General features: G+C 40.7%; 1 protein-coding gene across 1 annotated transcript; it reads right to left on the reverse strand.

Annotated features, from left to right (window-relative positions):
- Positions 1-8040: 8040 nt before the first annotated feature.
- On the reverse strand, positions 8041-16409 carry pgm1 (phosphoglucomutase 1). The gene is made up of 11 exons (XM_018696533.2): positions 16060-16409; positions 13931-14093; positions 13602-13745; positions 13203-13328; positions 12866-13056; positions 12119-12273; positions 11877-11992; positions 11632-11767; positions 10810-10993; positions 10282-10416; positions 8041-8779 (listed from the first exon to the last, which is right to left on the reverse strand). Exons 1-11 carry the CDS (start codon positions 16303-16305, stop codon positions 8690-8692), a joined length of 1686 nt encoding a protein of 561 aa, XP_018552049.1. The 5' UTR covers positions 16306-16409; the 3' UTR covers positions 8041-8689.
- Positions 16410-17883: the final 1474 nt, after the last annotated feature.

A 17883-nucleotide genomic window follows, 5' to 3' on the forward strand; every position in this document is an offset into this window, starting at 1 on the left:
AGAGAAGAGAGAACAGAAGAGGCTTTATTGTTATTGTACAGTAGGGTACAACGAAATAGTGGGTGCTCCACGCAGCAAACAGTGCACAGTAGAAAATATATGCAAATTATGAAAATTTTAAAAAATCTGTTAACTTAAACTTGTTAACTACAAATTGCAGAGCAATGGCATTAAGACAAAAAAAAAGAAAAAAATAACAAACCTTTAGCTCAATAATGTTTTGTTATATAGCTCCCATTCCACTCAAAAACTTTACTGGTTCGAATTCTGAAATTTGTAATGTGGGATTTGGGGATGCTGAACAAAAATCAGGGAGTGTATACTTAAATAATTAAGCTATAAAAACGTGACTATAGGAACCTAAAGAAAGCTCCTCAGGCCCCTGCAGAGTGAGCAGTCACTGTTCATTTATGCCTCCGTCTATATCTGGTACACAAGTTACAACATACAATATTTACAATGGGGGAATGAGGAAAAAAATCACTAAAATATAAAAATAAGGGAATCAGGGAATGTGAATAGTAAATTCAGCATGGCATTTTTCTTGATTGCTCTTTTAGCATTTCTGATAATATTACTATGCAGGCTTACATTTCTGCTATAACTGTGTGGGACTGACCACATAATTAATTGTAGTGTCATGTCAGTGGGTTGTGCCATTTTACTGCTAACTATGGCATTATGACTCAATATTATGAAAACAGGGCTGCCTTCAACTACATGCATTCTCCATTTGACTAAATTACAGTCCAAAGTGATGTGAGCATTTGTTAATGGAGCTGGATTTATCTATCTGGATTATCTGATAATGATCCATCTGGAGTTAATAAAATGATCACATGTGGTGGTGGTGACTTAAGCAAGTAGATCCAACTCATTATAATAACTAGATGAATTACCCACTGCCTTAAAACAACATCCAAATGTTTAACTCAGCGAATTTCATTTGATTTCCATCCATGCATTACGTATAAAGACAAAGACAGATGAATGGAGGAAAGTATAAGTGGTAAGAGGTAAGTATAACATGTTAAACACAACTACACACACACACAACCATACACAAGTATTAATTCCAGAGCCTTACAGTATTATTAACCCACCTCACCTTCTCCTCTATAACTCCACACCTTGTTTCATTTTACTCTCCTCACTTCTGGCTTTTGACACATACTTTGTCTCTGCATGTGCGTCTGCACACACAGAGGGCTTTGAAAGACTAATACCGGCATTTTGGGGGGGAGGAAAAGAATGGTAGCAATTTTGCATCTCCGGTTCTCCCATATTGTGACCTACCCCTGCTCATTAGAGGGAAATATCATCCTCTCTGAAGTATGTTTTGATTTAACTGTCACAGAGTAAAGGAATAGTATGAATGAATAATGCTTCAGACCGGATTATTTTTGATTAAAGATCTGAGAGACGGTGCACTGGGTTGCTCACAAGTGTCAGGGCTTCACTTCTGATATCTCATCAGGCCCAGGGATCCTAGACCTGGTCTGTGGCTACCTCCTGAGAGCTCCTAATCAAAACCTTCCTTCCCTTCCTTTCCTCTGAACACACTCAGAATCATCCCCTGGAGAGATGCTGCTAACCACAGTCAAGAGATAACGCTGCCCAAGCTTCCTGTGAACCTCAAGATAGCATAAGGGTGTGTCCAAGTGCGTGTTGGGAAAATAAATGTTTAAATTTTCATTCAATGGTCTTTTGTGCTGAATTCCTGCACTACTATATACTGTACGTCAACACATCCTTGCAGTGTCCCCAGTCCACTGTTACTTGAGTGGTTGAGGAAATTAAGAATACGGTGATTATGACGGTTGAGGGATACAAAGCAGCAGGCTGCAATAGCTGCCAGGAACTCTGATCAAAACCAGGGCTGCGGTCAATTCAAGCAATTCAACATGTAAATAGAGACTGCAGTTCATTCGCTAATGATGATTGAGCGTTCAGTCTCACTTTAATAGGTTGGACATAATTCTTTCATGCCAGAGGCTGTGATTTTGAAAAAGTGGAATTTTTAAGAATGTAATTCTTTTTGACTTAATTGAATTGTAAGTGAAATGGGCCGAACTTTGAAATATGTACACTCTTAGCTGTAATGTCTTTCAAACTGCATTCTGCAAGTTCAAGAACTTCAGGTGGTTTTAGTGCCGTCTTCTGGTGGATCTGAGCTCCTTTTTGGACTGCAGAGAGAAAGTGGCACACCAAAAGTGTGTGTTTGTATACTGTGCAGATGTGAGCATGTGTATGATTTCACATAACATTTCAATTAACACAACAAAGGGCTTTTATGCTCCAGCGATATCACATGGAGAGCAAATTCAAACAAAATAACTCTAAATAACTGTCAAACCAGGAGAAATTGGGCGTGACTGATTACACTTTGGAGAAACGTGTGAGGTGATGTACATCTCTCTACAACAGCTCCCTTCTGAGGCGCCCTTTTAAATTTTCTGTTTAAGCAGCCAAATGAATTTAACCTAAGCTGTGTTTACGTGGTTTTCTCTGTAATATGGAACCGAGGAGGAGCCAAGGAGGTTTCGGAGGGGGAAGACCTCAGAACTGGGCCGATCAAGTAGCAAGATTACTTCTGACATTGGCTCATTTTTTCCTCCTTGATGTCTATCGACTTCATTTTGCCTAAAGTAGGATATGATTATTAAAATTGCAACCATGCATGGTGAAAGTCATCTAACTTTCATGGTGGAGTGGATTAGGGTTCTGAAGGTCTCTTTGAAGATCCCAGAGGCTTTCTGCACTGGCCACAGCACATGGACAGGGGGTTTCTTTGTAACACAGTTGGCAATGATGTCTCAGTCAGTAAAAGAGAATGAAAGGATGAGGGCGACGATTGCCTTTCAAAAAATATCTGCCACGTCTTCTCAGTATTTTTCATGTTTCACTTTTTCTGTCTTTTTTCCATCACATCCTCAGATGACTCTAAGTTTGTGCCTCAAACTGATTTTCTTTGCATCCCTCTGAAAATGTGCTAGCACTTTACGCATTCTTCAATCAGTGGATAACTCAAGACAGTTTCCGTCCCAGTTCAGACATCATTAAATGACTGACAGACAATGCTGGCCTCACTGCATCCATGCATCCCCCCACTCACTCCTGTCCAACTCTGTGAAAATCAGATTTACCACATATTGCATTTGCATGGGCTTACCTTTCAAATGCCATGGTTCCTGCGAGGTGTCTTTTAGAACAAACTGCAGTCAGCAGTAATATAAAACAAATGCAAGACAGAGGGAACCTTTCCACACCAATATTGTAGTCTCCCTGCATTAAAAGAAAGGGAAATACTGTGAGCAGGCAACAGCCATGTGATACAGATATTACAGAGCAAACATTAGGGCACTGCAAAAGCATCTAATTTCCTGAAATTCCAGAAACGGTTTCAAGAAAAGAGGTAAATTTATACACAGATGCCAAGCCAGCTTTATATTCTCCCATTTGTCTCTAAAAGGCCTCCCAATATGTGCTGTTTCAGGCAACAGAACAGTAATCGCTTGCAGTTGAACACATGCACCACACAATAAATCACTGAGTTTGATTGTGTACAATGCTTTCCTTCTTTTGTTTACTATTTTTAGTCCAGCACATATGGAGTGAAGATAATTGGGGCGTCGACAGAATGGCTTTTTTGTTGTCAGGCTAAAAAAGGACAAAATCATACTGCACTGTTGCCTGCTTGCAGTATACAGTAGATTTTAACGTGGAGAATTTCTGGTACAGTATAAAGCTTCAACATTCATTCTTCTTTCATCTGAAATCCTGGTCTCTCTATCAAACATACACTTAAAGAGGACAATGGGTAATGTACTGTAAGTGTGGAGTCTCCTGGTGTATTTGTGTTCTCATTCACTGTGAGCCTCTGGATGCTATCCAGCCTCTATTCCACTCTGCTCGGTTCAACTGTGTGGTCAGAAATGTTCCAACTCATCTTGTCCCATAACTGAACAGTTTTTTATGGCCTCACACATCATCTTATACACTTCGGCCCGAGACCAAGAAAATTGAGAGTGTAAAGATGGCGATGACTCATGTGGAGCCTCTACATCTATTAATGCCAGGGTCCTCGGGATTGTCTGAGACTTTGTTAACCTCACACAACCTGTCAAAGCTTGTTCACATCTAGCGGATGAGCTAGAGGTGATACCTTGTTTTAACAAGACAGACTAGGTTAGGTTCCCTGCTTTTTAGCTTTACAGTGACATCATTCAAGTTCACAAATAGCACACGGAAAGTCCAAAAACCAGCAGATTGTGTAATTTCAAATTGAGTGATTTCAGATTTTTTGTGTAATATGCCCAGTGGGAAGACTGAGAATGATTTAGTTTGGTTTTATTCTGTCATCAAACAACCTACATAACACTAAACAAATCAACAAAAAACAAAGGAGACATGGGCATGCAGAAACACAAAACAAAACAAAACAAACAGCATGTAAAACAAATTATTGTGCAGAAAATTGAACTTTTAATGGGAAGGCGGTAGTCTGTTAGCAACCATTCATTTAATGTTAACAAACTCTACTACTTCCACTGACTAATACCAATGATTAGCTTGTTTGTTGTCTTACCAGGAGCTGGGCTAGCAAGAGTTAGCATGGTCCAGGATGTGTTAGCTTGGTACAAGGGCTGGAGTTGGAACCGGGGAGGCTGCTAGGCTAGCTTCTGCCTAAAAAGGAGGAACATGCCTTCTGGTAAATCAAAGTTTGTCTTGTTTACAGGTCATATCTTCTTAGCTGGCTGGGCTTGGGTAAATTCAGGAATCACCTTGGTTTTGTGCAGACACTTCGGCAACCTCACTCACTTTAGTGTGGTTGCCAGGGCAATGGCAACCTGATGGTCAGTAGGTAGCTCTATTTATTGAACTGCGTAAAGAAAGATTTTGGACTGAGGTGGAAAAATATCAGTAAAAAATCTCCACTTTCACTCCTACTCACAAACCTAATAATGAAAACAATTTATCAAACTTATTTTGACTGCTACTTTTGAATTTAAGGGACTTCAAAGGTCTCCTAAGTTGGGTAAGAGTAGACTTTAATGGTTACAATACAGAAACTAGAGACAGCACACCTCTGCCATATAATAATAATAGAAATGACAATAATACATTAGCTGAGATATAATTAAGAATAGAGTAGTTTTAGTCTATCATTTGATTTTGAACATTGGTTAAACAAATATCAATTTATATCAATTTAATTTGCAATCACTGTCTAAGCATAACTAAGCTAAATATATATTTATACATTACAGTCGGCCTACAACAGATTCAAAGAGATTCTTTCTTTGAGCAAACGTGATCAATCAATTCTCAGGTGATCACATCATCTGAGAATTGAACTTAAAAGTTACTTTAACACTTGCTGTAAATAGGAGGAAGTGACTGTGAGCCTGTCACCCCAGGTTCACTAGCAATTTATTGATGGCTACCTGAAACAAAAGATCCACTTGACATGACTCTCAGGTAGGTCCTGCTTGAAGAGTCTTGAAGACAGCTCCTATGTCAGTTCATTATGACCTTCATTATTTCAGTAGATATATTGTACATATACCTAAATAAATTTGTGGTTAATCAGATTTCCACACAGGAAACTTGAAGTCATTTAATACTCTGAGGGAGGAATGGGGGTGCTCAGCATGAGAACGAAGTTGCTTACCTGCTAACATAGTGCACTATCCTCATGGCTTAGCCCTGGCGATGAAACAGTATCAAATATGATGGCCATTTAAGTTTCTGAGTGATGACATTAAAAGGGAACTTAATTTATAACTGTGGAGGAGAGTGGGATAAAATTATTTAATGTAGTCAGGTGTTATGGAAGCTTCACTTTTCATTTCTTCGAACACTGTATGACTTGACGCAGAAAATTGTGCCTAAGCAAAAGGGAAAAGCTCACAGAGAGAACCAGAGGATTGAAACCCACTTGCATGGTGCAGAGTCACAGCCTGTGCTTTTCCTAAGTCCTTTTTTTGAGCACTTAGAGAATGATGTCTTTGTCTGCCACGTTGCCCTCATCTTGCGAGCGAGCAATGAACAGGCTGCTCTAAAAAACACACGGCGGCTCCATGCCAGCTCCAGAGAAAGCCATTTGGACATCTAATAGCTGTGGACCAGGCCAGCTTAATGTAAGCCTTATTGTGATTACCTGATGTAATGACAGCCAATCCAAATACAGCCTGTGAGCCATTACGAGCCGAACAAGAGGAACACATTATGCATTGCACTATGTTAACCTGACAGGGTCTGAACAATGCAGCATGAAAAAGTTTCCACCCTGTTAAGTGTGACCCCTAAGGGAATAGAGAGGAACTGTTTAGGGCAGTTATACATCCCAAATACTGCCGACTGTACCTTTGAAGGCCGGCAGCAGGCCTTAAAAGCCCTATCCACAATCTTAACATAAACACAGACAAAAGGTTTGGAAACATTTATTCAGATCTAGCTGTTAATGGTCGACGATGCCATTTGAAATGTGTGTCTCAAAGCTTGTGTCAGTAAATCACAGGAAATGTAAAATAGCAGTAATAGTCAGCTGCAACATAATGTCGTCATACGTCAAACTCATTAGATATCCACGAGAAAATACAACTTGATTGGCCAATTAGTTCCAGCTCAGGAACTTTAACTATTTACCATGTGTTTTTTTTTTTTTTTTTTTTTTTTTTTTGGGGGGGGGGGGGGGTGTTACTGCAAACAGGTAGAAGCGATCGCACAGGTCAGAATGAATGACATTGACGTACCTGACAGAAATTGGTGGAAAATGTGCCATCTGTGATTGAGGCCAATTTTCCCTTTAAGTTCAGGGAGAAAAAAGAAGCGTGCACCTGATTTCCCACCCTCGCTCCTATTAACTAAATTGTAGCCAATTTAATTCCAGATATGAGAATTGTGTGAGGGAAAAATTGACACCGATCCAGTACCTGTAGAGTGTGAAATAGTCCAAGCTGCCTCTAACATTGCTCACTCATTCCCCTTGTGGAAAACTACATCTCAAAGCCTGTTTGTCTTCAAATGTAGCCTGTGGGATCCCCTGACCTCTTGACACTTTATAACGCTAATCGTTAATCAAGATTACATTGACTATCTCATTACATGAGACAACATGTGAGGGAGTGAGAGAAGTCATCAGTTTATGCCTCTCTGCTTCCCTGAGGAATGTCTTTGGAGAGGCTTTGACTTTTTCGAAGCACTTTATTCTCTTGGAGGCTTGTCCCACGACTTGGCTCACTCACTGCAGGACAGGATCTTTGCATTTATCTAGAATAATTTCCCCAACTGAAAAGAAGCTATTATTAATACCACCCCACACACTCTTGTTTCAGTCTCTCTTGTGAATGCTCAGTTTTCTAAACCCAGGTCTGCTAAAGCAATTACAGCCAGCCCCAACACTTAGTCAGGAACCAGCTGGTTTCTTGAAGGAAAGGTACAGTATCTATAAATACTTGAGAGTATTGTGCATTTGTGTGTTTATGACAGATGCCTGCATATTTATTAAATGTATTACAGCTACATTATGTAACTATTTTACCATAAATAACAGCTTCAGAAGCATTTTGACAATGCATTGACTGTAAAAGGGAGAATGGTGCCTCTGTCATTCCCACTCGGTGCCCTGAACGCCTCTCAGTGGCTGAATCCAGATCAGGACCAGCAAGTTCAACAGTAATGCTGAACTGTACTCATGTACTCATTTAAAAGGACTTAAAAGTGTTCATCTCTGATATCCAGTGAAGAAACTCAATAACTCAATATCAAGAATTATAAATGGAGTTTGACGTGTTTCCAGAAGCCAGGGATCATACACTGGGAATATACACCATTCAGCTGTGTTTCACTTCAGTGAGTGGGACTAGGCAGTGAGAGCTGCAGTCAAGCAATTGATAGGATTTGTCTTCAGTACATAAATAAAGCTTAACTGCTCGGACTTGGACTAGCAAAGGGCACTCTTACTTAGCAAAGTTATATTTTGTTGCTTTAAATACTGTGCAACAGGACAAAAACAGATTTAAAACATGACCATGGTTCTTCTTTTGTGTAAGCTTTTTTTTTTATTGATGGTGGATGTGTTAGTTCTCAAGGCTTTAGCTGTGGTTCATGGTTCACGTTAAGAGGCTGTTTTGGTGGTTCTGGAGAACAGAGGGAGAGGGAAGGCACCAGGTCAGTAAGGGGAAAAGTGGTGGGAGAGGAGTGAGGTTGCCCCAAATTGCTGATTTATGGTCAGTTTGGCAACTTTGAACAGAAATTACATGAGGCACACTCAATTTAAGTGTTTCAGCTGTCTTTAGAGATTTTAAATTTTGCTTTCCTTAAATCTCATTAACATGTGACAAACGTTTACTTGTTACTAATGCCAAATGTTTTTTTCAGACATAAAAGTATCAATATACATGATCTGACCCCTAAGGCAGATTTTCTCCAGTGTTTTAAGCACTAGGTCTAGTCTAACACTAGAAGATGGCATTGGTTAACTTTCACTCTAAGGTAAATGGAGACCTCCTCATGTATTTTCTGGTATTCAACCTGGATGTCAAGTTTCAGTTTTTCATCCAGCTCTGTTTTTTAAGAGGGCCAGGGAACCGAAGCCAAGACAGCATTCAAGGGGCAGCTTCACCCCCGAGAGAGCGGAGGTATCCTGTTGCTGAGGGTGAGTGGAGGCAGTGTGGCAGAGGAATCATGTGATCACAGTAGGGCCGGTGCGTCCAGTCCTCTCATGAAGCTGAGAGACCTTCAGGGCGATGTCAACCAGTGGAGCTAGCATGACCTGGCCAATGAGATGACACAAACACACAGAACATATGACTTCCTGTTCAGGTCATGCCTTTCTCACACACCAAGTATAAAAACATCTTTTTAACTTGATTTGAGAAGTCTGTTTGTCATTACCTCAACAAATGACAAAGTTTTGCCAAACACACAATATGGAGGTGTCAACTGATTCAAAAAATGATTGAAAAATGATTTTAGGACTCTATACTAGACTTGGGAATACAGCTTTCATCACTATTCTAGCTGTAATAATTATTTGATTTGTTGATGAACAGAAAATTCTGCAGCTCTTTTGATAATCATTTCATCACTGAGTCATTTTTAAAAGCAAAAACTTAAATCATTCTCTGGTTCCAGTCTTTCCAACGTGAGTATTTACTGCCTTTCTGTTTTTTTACATCACTGTAATATTTTGGGATTTTAAGACTGTTTGTCAGAAATAACAAGACATCTGATGAAGACATCACCTTGGGTTCAGGGAAACTGCAGTCTGCATTTTTCACTTTTTTTACTGATCTTGTGAAGGAACTGGTGATGCATTTCCCTTGAGATGAAAGCTAATCTGAGTTTCAAAGCTATGAGCAGTAACATAAACTATCCTTGAGAGAGAGATCTGCCAGAATTAAATCATTTTCTGGTAGTGATTTTCAACCACTATGTAAGCCAGAGATGAGCAAAACAATGAATTCTGAAAATAACTTCTTTTGGCTGAACTATGAAGGTTTTCCTTTTTTTCTCCAAGCCTATGCTTATCAAAATGCAACCCTCTGGGTGTGTAAATCAAACTAACCCAAAGTCAGCCAACTGAACCATTAACCCCCTGGCTATTTATCTGTCAAGTTAAGATTCTGAAGCAGTATGTTTCTGCTTATCTGTTCATTCATGATGTGTAAGCACCGAAGAGGATGAAAGGCCTTGATCAGAACTTTTATTCACTTTTTTGGGGGGCTTGTCTCACTTTCTTGTTCTACATCACCTCCCTGTCTACACCAGTCAAAATGACTTTATGAAGTGTCTAGTTGGAACTTGCACTCTTTATTTTTCCCTTGTGCTAGGTTTCCCTCTTTTCATGCTGGCCCTGATAAGCTGCCATAAGTCAAGACTTGGCCAAACATCTCCATCATCTCCCATGTTGAATACAAGCTCTGGAACTCGTTTTTGGAGAGCTCCACCCGATGTGAGCTGGCTGTCTCGCATGTTACAGATTATTCCACAGAGTATGAAGGGTTTGAGCTTTGAGGGCTTTGAGGCATGGGCCTCCAGTTAGGATGTGATAAAGGCAATAATATAGTAAGATGACCTTTGACCAGTTCTGTAGAAGCTGTTGCCTAGGTGGCTATCCTGTCTTTTCTTTTTCTGTAATTTTTTTTACATATGAAAATATTCAAGAGACTGTTGCTGCTCCCATGGATGTTTATTTTCCCATCTGATGACTTCATTCTCTAGTCTTTCTCTCACTGGATCTAGCTGGCTGGAATTACACCTCATTGTCCTGACCTGTGGGTCCTGGTAAATCTTCTGGGGGTCCTTCTCATAACTGTCTATGTAGAGCCTGATGGTTGCTCCCGCACTGCCTGTACCGCTGAGACGGAAAATAATCCTAGATCCATCAGAGAAGATGATCCTGAGGCCCTGAGAGAGTGAGAGAAGGACAGAGGAGAGATGATGATAAATGAAAATGTCCAGTAACAGGAAAACATGTGGAGGTAGAACATATGAGGTGCAATAAGTTACGCAGTTCAATGCTGATAGTTATTCATTGGTCATTATCTATAACAGGGATATGACTTCTTTATGTAATCAGTCAATTCTAACATTAAGTCAACCATTTACAGTGTTTAAGATAAGATCAGTTCAGAATATCAAGGGCTGACTACAGTATGAATGCATTCATTAGCTGAACTGAGAGTGGACAGTATAAAACATTGATAGATTTTCAAGAAACAGAGTACATCTAATGATGGATGGAAAACTGTGGGAGCACGGCATAAAATTTTAATGAGATCTGCTTTCTCGGCCCCTTACCTGGTTTTTGGACACGCTTCCGTCCACAGGGTCTGTGTAGGCGAAGTTGTCAGCGACAGCCACCTCGTAAGTCTTATCACCTGATGAGAACTTCTTCCCCACGAAGGATGGGTCGAACATCGCTGTCTCCAGATCCTTGATCATCTTGTTGGCAGCATCTGAGTCGACCTCTTCATAGTCGTACCTGCGGTAAAATGTTACATTTAGGTTGAAAAAATATGGTCTGGTAACAAACTGGCATCAGAAAATTACAGATTTTTGGTCAGAACAAAATCATAAAAGTGATAATTTTCCATAGTAGGTAATGATGAAAAAACTTCAAAGTCTTAGGTCTTAAACAGCTACATTCAGTTGTCAGCTTATTAGGTACACCTAGCTAAAAACTAATGTAGTCTAATGCAACAGCAATGCAGTAAATCCTGCCTCAATGAAGGTGCTGATGTTCATTTTTTATTGAAACTTCATGATCATTTGGGAAGGTGTTGTTTGTGGTGCACTTGAAATGTATTGCATTACACAGAGAGGTTTCTGTTATTTAGAAATGGTGTGAGCACAGTAAGAGAAATATCTGTCTGTATAACACAATACAATTCAACACCACATACCTAGTACATACTGAAAAAACTGGCAACTGGCTGCAGTTCTCTCATTTGCCACTAGATGGTGGCAGAGTACCATATGACCAGCCTACATCCCTGTATCATCCCAAATCCTTGAACAAGCAAATATTAAAAATATTCTTAAGGCTGGCAGCCTGGAATACTTCTATTTTGGGGTTCAAGCCCACATTTCATAAACTACTCTACATGGATCAGTGCTGACCTGGTGAAGAAGTTTCTGCCAAACTTCTGCCAGTGATCCTTCATGATCTCTTCCACGCTCTGTTTCCTGGTTGCTAAGATTGACAACCATGCAAGCACCGCCCACAGGCCGTCCTTCTCACGGATATGATCTGAGCCTGGTTGGTTAGCAGAGGGACAGGAGAGGGGGTGAGTGAGTGAGTGAGCAGGTGGGGGGCACTACTTTCTCTTACTTGAAGCTACACAAATCTGATGAATTTTTCTCACCAGTGCCGAAGCTCTCCTCTCCACACAATGAGAGTTTGCCAGCGTCCATCAGGTTCCCAAAGAACTTCCAGCCAGTAGGAGTCTCATACAGCTGCATCTGAAGAGTCTTAGCCACACTGGAACAGATTTACACACACGATAAACCACGTAAGACAAAATTAATCTGTAAATAATGGGAGATCAGTGTTTTTTTCAGTTTACCCAGGAGGGAAAACATTACTGTTATGTCACATGGTATTTACTTGTCCAGGGCTCCACTGGTGGGCATACTGCGGGCCAGTCCTTTGACACCAGTCTTCTGGAAGTAAGGGATGCTGGTAATGTTGGCAGCGATGACAGCCACTGAGTCTGAGGGGTTCACAAAGAAGCCGTGTTTACCCAGCACCATGTTACGGTCCTGAAGTGGGGGGGCAAAACAAGAGGCACAGACAGATCAAGATCAAAAATCACAAATCAAAGACATGATGTAGTTTTGTTTAATTTACAGGAATTAGTTTCCAGAGCTGTGTTAAATGTTCAGTAGGTTAATTGATGTCGGTCCTTCTGGAGTTTTCTTGCAAAAGATTCCTGACAGATGTTGAACTACATGTGAATTGTTTATGTAAATAAAAACATCGCATGAATTCTAAAGGTAGCATGAGGATGACGAATTGAGCATATTTCTTATCATATTAGCAATACTGTTATATATTGAAATTGGGTCTGCACCTTCCACAAAATATGAGAAAAGGGTTGGGAGGAAAGCTCGAGAAAAAAATGCTAACTAAAAACATTCACTGTCCTCATTACAGGCTGTTCCAACGTTAAAATGAGTTCAATTCAGCCTCACCCCTGGACCTAGGCCCATTATTTTGCTTACGGACTCTGGTCTATTAAAATTAAAAACTTAATAGACCAGAGTTTATTAAATTCCCTTTATGTGAGCTGACATCATAGATTGACAGCTATAACAGCTATAAAAATCAGCCCTGGAAGAAAAGTTGACTTACACCATCACCATCAAAGGCGGCTCCAAAGTCATACTCTCCTCCTTTCATGGTGTTGACCAGGTCAGCAGCGTACGTCAGGTTGGGGTCAGGGTGGTGGCCCCCAAAGTCCTCCTGGGGGACACAGTTGACGGCTGAGTTGGCAGGAGAACCCAGCTCTTCACAGACTATCTTCTTCACGTAAGGACCAACCACTAGAGGGCGAGAGTGTGTTGTTAAAAGCAGACATCACACCTTGCTAGAGATGTAAATGAAGTGCACACTTTTATAGACTATAAAACTCATGTTTACACTGTGATGCTCTGAAAGTCAGAAATGCCTGTGCTTTGCAGTTTCATACCTCCATGCATAGCATCCAGTCGAACATTAATGTGACTGGCTCCGGAGAGCAGCTCTTTCAGTGCAACAAAGTCAAATATGCCCCTGAGCATCTCAGCATAGGCCTCCACAGAGTCCACAATCTCCACTGAGATAAACAAAGAGGAAACAGAACCCAGTTAAGACAGCAGAAGCTCATAAGATCAGAACTTTCTTTAGCAAACTAACTTTCATCACACACTGGTCACACTAGCTAATGGGTTTCACAGGTCCTCAGTAGCATTCACTCATTATTTCAGATGATTAAAAACAAAATTTGCTACTATAGTCACTGGTATTAATTTCCGACCCTGAACAAAAGAATTAATGAGCTGTTTATCTTTCATTTGAAGGTAGGATTCTGCTCTTGATGCCCATGTACCTGTGAAAGGCTTGAAAGTGTCCACTTCAAAGGTCTGCTTGCCAATCTTGGACAGATCCACTTTCAGCTCTGGGCAGATGTGATACTCCTGCAAGCCTTTGCTGATCTCAAATATTTTGTTTGTGATGCCTTCTGGAGCAGGTCCTGGGGACAAAAAAGCGGAGAGGATGGTTAGTCATTATATCCTTACACTGTAGCAAACACAGATAGTGTGCAGTCAAGTCAAGTCAAATAACATTCTTAAAACGAAACCATGCACATTTCTCTTCACTGCTTGCAGTGCACCATAGTGGATACAGGAAGGTCTGTGAGCATTAGCCTCCACTCACCTCCACTGGAGATGTTGTACTTGATGCCAAAATCTCCGTTGGGGCCCCCTGGGTTGTGGCTGGCTGTGAGGATGATGCCACCAACTGCCTTTATCTTGCGGATCACACAGGAGACTGCAGGGGTGGACATGATGCCATTCTGACCAATCACCAGGTGATTAATCTGCAGGCAGGAACACATATGTAGATGCATGGATTAGTGCACAGACTCACAGATAAAAGGAGAAATAGAACTACTTATTAGAAAAGGTTAATCCAAAAACACTAACTAAAGCTAAATGTACATGGACTGTAATTATTCTCAACACATATAGCACTGTACAAATGCTTTAGGAGTTTAAATGTTTAGATTCTTATCCATCACACAATACCATCAGGCAGGCACCTGATTGGTCCAAAATTAAATCTGCAGCATGATAATGACTCTAAACATACAGTCAGAGTCATTTTCAAGGAGCATTTTCAGCAGCAACAAGAAGTATCAATCACACCAAATATTGATCTGATTTGGACTTTTTGATTAATTGCACTTTGTATGACTATATCTTACTTATACCTTTCTGAGGTGCAGAACAGGTTACATAATATGTATCTTCACATCTCTATCTCAGCCCAACAACTCTGTTTATGTAATAGTCTATTTAAACACTGAATGGTCCGCTTTGTGTAAACATATGAACAGCAGTGCCTCTGTCTGAGTACCTTTGGCAACCATACAGTTTCCTCACTGCTTCATTTCCTAACAACAGCCACTTGTGGAGAAACTGCAAATAAAATATGAGACAGCTTTTTGCAACCTGAACCACAAAACCTGCATTTACCACAGGTTGCTTTGCAGTAACTACACCAGAGACAGAATGGCCACCTCATGAGAGAGAAGGTCACAGATTCAGTCTAGGCAGCAGCCATACTGTCCTGTCCCAAAGTGATGAGGCTCCTTTTTGCTTGCAGTAGTGAGTGCTGCATTTGGGATAAGAACATTGGATGATTAAACGCTAAAAATGTGTCAAATGAAACGCAAACGTACTCTATGTACTATTCATTCATTCATCTCTGCACTTGACCGTGCAGTTCCCCATCTATGCTACAGACATATGCAGAGCAACGTGACTGGCTGCACGTTGCTCGTCACGCCCCTTCCCCTGCTCGCCTAAAACCGTTTCAGTAACATCAGAGTGAAGGCAGCCAGTGGCATCCCACCGCAGATATTATGAAACAACACGACGACTGCTCATCATGCTTCCTATAACAACACTAAAATCTGTTTTTGCCCATTTGCACAATTGTGCAAGATCAAGATCAAGATCTGAGACTGTTTTGACATCCAGAAAAAAAGTGTTCGGTCTTTTACGCTGCAGCAAAGATGTCGTCCTGTCAGTGTGTATAAATGTCAAAGGTAACGGTTTGATATGCAAGTGACCTCCGAGTGCACTTTATCTAAAAGATCACCGCGGTCAACCTGCCACCGGAGACCATACAGGAAAACTCAGACCAGCCTTAAACATAACATAAGCGGTTCAAATGCTCTTGAGAACAGTTGCACAAACACAATCTTAATGAAATCATATCAAAGCACAAGTAGAGGCAGGAGTGACATGCTTGCTCTAACAGTATTTCTTTGTTTTACTGCAGGAATGAGGGAAGCTTGTAGGAGCATGCAGCGTTTATTAATATTAGTAAGCTAACTGAAAGTCATTCATTTGAGAGTGTTGCATCACATAGTGTGACATTGTGAAATATTGGGCTGAATACGTTTGAAAGCCCAGAAAAACTCTGAACGAGGCTAACGTGAACCACACTTCAGTATCAGTGATGTTACGATAATGTTAGCTACGCTATTAGAGACTTATTAGCAATGCTTTTCCCCACAAATTGAACTGTTATTAGTTAGCATTAACTAGTCACTGCTACTCGACATCTCCGGGTATTTAATACAACCTGATAAGCTAAATAAACAATAAAATATGATATTGAGTTCAGCACGAGTACAATTTGACAGCTAGCTTGACTTGCTAACTGACAGTTACTCAACAGGAGTCTGTTGGACAGGGGTTGTTTTAGCTAACTTAGCTAGCTACACACAAACGGGGAACAGCAGAGGTGAACAGTGTTTTCTTTCTCCTACTGACCCCGTTGGCGGCTGCGATCTGAACGATCAGCTGAATCGCGTCTTTCATGAAAAACCTCCCATCTCCTCCCACCACCAGAGTGGCCGCCTGGCGCTCAGCGGGCTCGATGACAGAGATAATGCTCTGGATGAAGTTTTCCGCATAGTGCTGGTTCTGCTGAAACACGGTCACCCTCTTCCTCAGACCGCTCGTGCCGGGCTTCTGGTCCGTGTACGGCTTGGTCTTCACTGTCGTTATTTTCACCATTTTTGACCCCCAGTGAGCACCTATTATCAGTCACCCCGTGTGATCCGCAGTCCAGGTCCGACCGAGGAGGCGACTGCAGTGGCAGAGGAGCCACACGTACACACCGGACAACTCCCCCCTCGTGGATCCGCCTTCTCGGTTTAAAGGGCAAGTAGGGACCATGTAGGATTTCCTCACACCCATCAACAACATGGGTGTTGGATAGATCATTATAAATTCTCATAACTTTTACTCTCTTCTTTGAAATGATATAAACAACCAAAAATGGATAAATAAATCACAATATGGCTCACTGGTGACCAAGTGCTCCTCAGGGTCATAACCTAGATTTTAGAGAGGGTTTCAAATCCCCTCAACAGCCCACCACAACCTTCACATGAATTTAAAAAGTACAAAGTGAACATGTAACAAAGGCATTAAACACACTTTATTGTGATGTAAATAGTAGGGGGGAACTCTGACTTTTCTTAAAGCATGTATATCTTACGTGACATTTCATAATATAGGAGAATATAAAAATCATTTATAGGGACGCCCATGTTGGCCCAAGTCTGTCATTCAGTGTTATTAAACCCAAAGGTAAAGGACAGTATGTTATGTTGTAAGCTTCACAAGACTGGCTCTGTAATCATTTAATTGTTTTGAGATGTACGATGTGCTGCACACTGACAAAAGATGGGAATCTTTCCCACCTCTGCCACCCATCCCATTGTATGAGAAGCAATGACCACCTTCATCTTAATCTTTTTATCATTATTTTTTGGATTTACAATAAGAAAAAGATATAGAATTCAAGGGAGAAATGCTGACCTTACTTTATGCATTTATAGTTTTGCAGGCCTGAAGCTGTGAAATTCAATGCACTGAATCTGACAGTACTGCATAAGCTCTCAAAAGTAACTGCAAAGTGTTTGTTTTAAACTGTTGAACGTAAAGTCCTCTCATTTTGCTTAACTCCAAATTCATACAGAGAAATAAAAATACATAGGATAGGAAAGTTTCCTTAGTGATAGCTCTGGCTCTGATGGTGCAAAATAACATCCCCCAAATGGACACAGCTTCAAGCTTTGTGAAGCCTGACTTTTAATTCATGCCTCAGCAGAACTTTGTACCTTAAAGGTCAAGTAACATGCACAGAGGGGTCATTGACTGCAAGGTCTGTGGCTCAAACCTTTATGTCACATACAAAAATCAGGACATTAGATGAATTTAATAATTTTATCCCCAATAAATCAATGCAATTCACTCAGTATCAATTACTCTGACAGCTACTGAGAGAGAAAGTTATTGCAGTGTGACTATTTGATTGAAAGGGTACGTTTCACAGGGAGAATGTTATGAAATAGTCAACTTCAGGCCACTGCTGTTTGCCTGTTGCGCCACAGTGTGTTTGATCATCATAAGCAGAACAAAGTTTAACGTCAGACCTGCCATCACAACAATGGGACATGAGTATGAGGCTGTTGTTCAACCAGTATGTATATGTATATCATTTTACCTCTCAGTAGCTTTTAAGGGAAGGAAAATACCTAATACATGCCAAGAGCAGAGTAAACTCACACTCTGTTCTACTAATTC

Source organism: Lates calcarifer, linkage group LG17 (genome assembly GCF_001640805.2).
Source record: "Lates calcarifer isolate ASB-BC8 linkage group LG17, TLL_Latcal_v3, whole genome shotgun sequence".
NCBI lineage: Eukaryota > Metazoa > Chordata > Actinopteri > Centropomidae > Lates > Lates calcarifer.

What these genes read in the sequence shown, in the direction of transcription:
- pgm1 (XM_018696533.2), bottom strand. Translation starts at nt 16,305, where the DNA reads ATGGTGAAAATAACGACAGTGAAGACCAAGCCGTACACGGACCAGAAG. An exon ending in AGAGGAGAGCTTCGGCACTG is followed by an intron (nt 11,768 to 11,876) that starts GTGAGAAAAATT and finishes CTAACCAACCAG; the next exon opens with GCTCAGATCATATCCGTGAG. An exon ending in AGATTTACCAGGACCCACAG is followed by an intron (nt 8,780 to 10,281) that starts GTCAGGACAATG and finishes CTCATTGGCCAG; the next exon opens with GTCATGCTAGCTCCACTGGT.